Source organism: Mus pahari, chromosome 23, assembly GCF_900095145.1.
Source record: "Mus pahari chromosome 23, PAHARI_EIJ_v1.1, whole genome shotgun sequence".
In the NCBI taxonomy this organism is placed as follows: domain Eukaryota; kingdom Metazoa; phylum Chordata; class Mammalia; order Rodentia; family Muridae; genus Mus; species Mus pahari.
In genome coordinates this window covers 29,309,643-29,313,676 of record NC_034612.1, presented here as the reverse complement: position 1 = coordinate 29,313,676, position 4,034 = coordinate 29,309,643, and the positions used below count along the sequence as shown (strand labels likewise).

Here is a 4,034-nt window from a genome sequence, read left to right as displayed (position 1 = left end):
GGAGGCAGAGGCAGGCGGATTTCTGAGTTCAAGGCCAGCCTGGTCTACAGAGTGAGTTCCAGGACAGCCAGGGCTACACAGAGAAATCCTGTCTCGAAAAACAAAACAAAACAAAACAAAGCAACAACAAAAAAAAAAAAACGGTAGATGACTCCTGAGATTGATATCTGGCCTCAACACACACACAAAGTGAGGATCCTCTTCTGAAAAAACTCACTATAAACACAAGAAGAGTCTGGGAACCTATCTATCTATCTATCTATCTATCTATCTATCTATCTATCTATCTATCTATCTATCTATCTATCTATTTGAGATAGGGTCTGAATTACCCTGGAACTCTCTATAGGCCAGGCTGGCCTCAGAGCTCCACCTGCCTGTGCCTCTTGGGTGCTTAGGTTAAAGACCTGTGTCACCACATTCCATCAAAACTGATATTCTGATTAGTACTCAGAGTAAACCAGTGGAGGCAAGAGAGAGCCAAGGTCACTGAAAAATGGAGCTGGTACAAAATCTGATGGTGCATGGCATTTTCTGAGAGGAAGACATTTTAATTAAACCCATGGAGTGAGTGGCTGAGAACTGAGATCTGAAGGCTGCTGGACCAGCGCTGGACTGGGTCAGCAGGTGTTCCTGGAGGAAAGCAGGCTGCAGCTGCTCTGCCTCCTCTACACTGAGCATCCGGCTGGGGAGCAGAGCCTGGAGCTGTACCCACAGAACCCTGTGCCACAGCTGTGCCTAGGCTGTCTCCTGCTGGGTCTTCCCAGTATCTCTGCCAGTCCAGCTCCACTGTCCCAACCCTGCCCTCATGCCTGGCCCCTGCTGTTCATGGCCTAAGGCATGCTCACTTACTTTTAGGGCCCAGCTGCTACCTCCTGGTAACTGGCTCAGAACTCCAGTCATGTCTCTCCTGACTGTCAATCCTACCCACCCCGAAGAGCCAACTAAGGTTGGGAAGACTAAAGCCTCTCACTGGCCACCCACCCACCTCAGTATCCCTAGCCAGGTCTGGCCTACTCAGTCCTATGTACTTTAAGCACATCTCTACGGATTAAAATCCTCAGTTGGACTCTAGTCTACATACCTAACACGGTGCCACCACAAGCCCCACAAGCCTAATTGAGCAAATACTGCAAACCTCACTGCAGGCCACATGGATTCTTCAGCACTGTACTTAAAATAGGTCATAAAGGCTAAAAATAAGTCATCAAGAATAACTGTTTCTATGTCCCCAGACAGGCTCAGAGAAGTCACCTGTGCTGGCCACTCATTTACTTCTGACATACTACAGGCTCCAGGCTAAAACATCATTGGGAGTTTGAGTGAGGCCAACATGGGCTCTGGCTATGTGGGGACAACCTGTCTGAAAACCTAAGGCTGAGCCTAGCAAGTGCTACTTGACTGAGGATGGAAATGGAAAACAGAGTAGTCACACTCACAGCTGAGCACTGCTGTCTATAAAAGCATCCTCCTGGGGCCGGTTCAGGAGAAAAGTGTTCTCCACATGTCGTCAAAGGCACGGCAGCCTGTCCATAATCCCAGTGCTCAGGAAGTGGAGATCCCAGGAACAAACCGGCTAGCTAGACTGAACAACCAAACATGGTGAACTCTGAATTCAGTGAGATCTTGCATGACTAAAAAAAGGTAAGAACACGGGTGTGGTGGCGCACGCCTTTAATCCCAGCACTTGGGAGGCAGAGGCAGGTGGATTTCTGAGTTCAAGGCCAGCCTGGTCTACAGAGTGAGTTCCAGGACAGCCAGGGCTACACAGAGAAACCCTGTCTTGAAAAACCAATAAATAAATAAATAAATAGTAAGAACAAAGATACCCACTTGTCCATCTCTAGCCTCCACATACACATACTGCACACTCACACACATGCCCACACACATGTGCACACATATGCACGCAAACACACAGATTTATCTTTAAATATTTTCCGATTTCATCTAGGTTTTCTTGTGGATTCACCTGTATAGGGGGAGCCTTTGGACAACGACTCAGCACATCTTTCTCACGGGTCTCCCACATCTTGCTAGGCACCCAATTTTCTGACCTGTCAGGCATGCCCTAACTTAGTAGTACAACTGATTCTCCTTAGCATACAGGACAGCTTGGAGGAGGCAAACTGGAAAGAACAGAACAGCAAGCAGCTGCTGACTCAAAGGACCCAGACATCCTGTCTGGAGCATGCGCCTTCCAAAGACAGCCCCTAGCTCAGGGCCTCTGGTGGATGCTCAAACTATTAAAGCAAGTGACAAAACACTGGCCATACTAACCAGCTTGCTCCCAATCATGGCCACAGGGTAGAGCCTACAACAGTGAGTCACTTAAAGTGACTAACACCTGAGTCACTGGAAGAGGTGACTCAGAAGTCTACAGCTATAGAAGCCACTCACGGTCTCTGTGATCATTTAAAAGCTGAGGAGAGCTCAATGCTGTGTGACTGTCACATCGACACATAGCTGTGTGCCCTGAGGCCGTGTGGTGCTGCAACTCCACCAGAGCACTCACTCACCTGAGTGCGTAAGTGTAGCCAGTGTTCTCCGGCACACACTGGGGTGGGGTATATGAGTGCAGCCTAGAAAAGTCCATGTTCACCGTCTCAGACCATGCTGCAGAAAAAAACAGAAGAGGACCAGGCGTTAAAGGGTTAACAGAACTTCAGGACTGGGCTGGCAGTCCATTTTGATTATAACAAAAGACAGTTTTTCTTACTCCCAAGTCAAAGGTTCTTTCATATGTTCCCTCCAAATGTGCACATAAAAATGAAGCTCTGGCCACACAAGCTTGCCCACCAGGGTTGGGTCCCAGAACCCATGTAAAGCCAGACACAGAAGTTCATCTGTAATCCCAGTTTCCGATGGTGAGATGGGAGGTTAGAAGTGCATGAGTCAGCCAGTCTGGTGCACACTACCGAAGTGGAAGGAAGGACAACACTGGACATTTTCCTCTGACCTCCATGCTTGTACACGCACAGTCATATACTAGCCCCCCCACCCCCAAGCAAACCCGAAAGATACCAAGCAAGCCAGGCATGATAATAATCCCAACACCAGAGAGGCTGGAGCAGAAGAATCATCTTGAGTTTGAAGCCAGCATGGTCTACATAGCAAGACCCTCACTAAAAATAAAAAGTAACAAGAGAAATCTTGGTAAGGCTTATATAAATTGGGCGCTGTCTAAGAAAAACTTGAGTGACTCCGAGAAGCTTTTTTTGGTGTGGGGGAGGTGATACTTGGAAGCAGCATTTCTCTGGGCAGCCCTGCTGTCCTAGACCAAGCTGGCCTTAAAGTCACGGGGACCTGCCTGTCCCTGCTTCCAAAGTGCTAGAATTAAAGGTGTGAGCCACCACACCAAGCTAAAACGGTTTTCTTCCTTCCCTTCTCCCTTTCCCTCTCTTATTTATTTATTTGTTTGCTCGATTGATTTTGAAGCCTCTTACATACTCCTGGAACTCACTATGTAGACCAGAATGGGCTCAAACTCACAGATCACACAGGTTCCTTGTCTCTGCTTCCTAAGTGCTGGGGTTCCTTTGGGCCTGTGCCTTTCCATTTCTTGAAGGTGTCACAAGCTCTCTTCTGGCATAAGGAATGGCATTAAGTAAAAGGACTCACTCTTATCCCATGATCAGAGAGCAGCACTGCAATGCTTTGCTGCAAAGCTGAGGTTTGCACACTTATCTCAAACCAAAGAGGAAAACACAGCAGCAAAGCGAGGAAGAGGAATAAGGAGGTGAAGACTTTTCTATCTCTCCCCAAGCTATCAGTCTACATGGAATGCATTCAAGTCCTCACAAAGATGGGATGCAACTCAGTAAGGCTGTGCTTCAGACTGTACACTACTATGTTCCACCCCAGAACTGAAAAACAAAATAAGCCAGGCGTGGTGGCACACGCCTTTAATCTCAGCACTTGGAAGGCAGAGGCAGGTGGATTTCTGAGTTCAGGGCCAGCCTGGTCTACAGAGTGAGTTCCAGGACAGCCAGGGCTACAGAGAAACCCTGTCTTGAAAAACCAAAGAGAGAGAG

The 4,034-nt window shown here is 48.0% G+C and overlaps 1 protein-coding gene across 11 annotated transcripts in view; it reads right to left on the bottom strand.

Annotated features, from left to right (window-relative positions):
* The window catches only part of Sun1 (Sad1 and UNC84 domain containing 1), a 48,966-nt gene that overhangs the window by 29,708 nt on the left and 15,224 nt on the right, over positions 1-4,034 (bottom strand). For all 11 annotated transcript variants that reach the window (XM_021222590.2, XM_029533482.1, XM_029533481.1 and 8 more), the window contains exon 2: positions 2,520-2,616. In XM_021222590.2, the coding sequence (XP_021078249.1) occupies positions 2,520-2,596 (77 nt within the window). In that variant the 5' untranslated portion in view covers positions 2,597-2,616. The remainder of the gene's footprint in view (positions 1-2,519; positions 2,617-4,034) is intronic.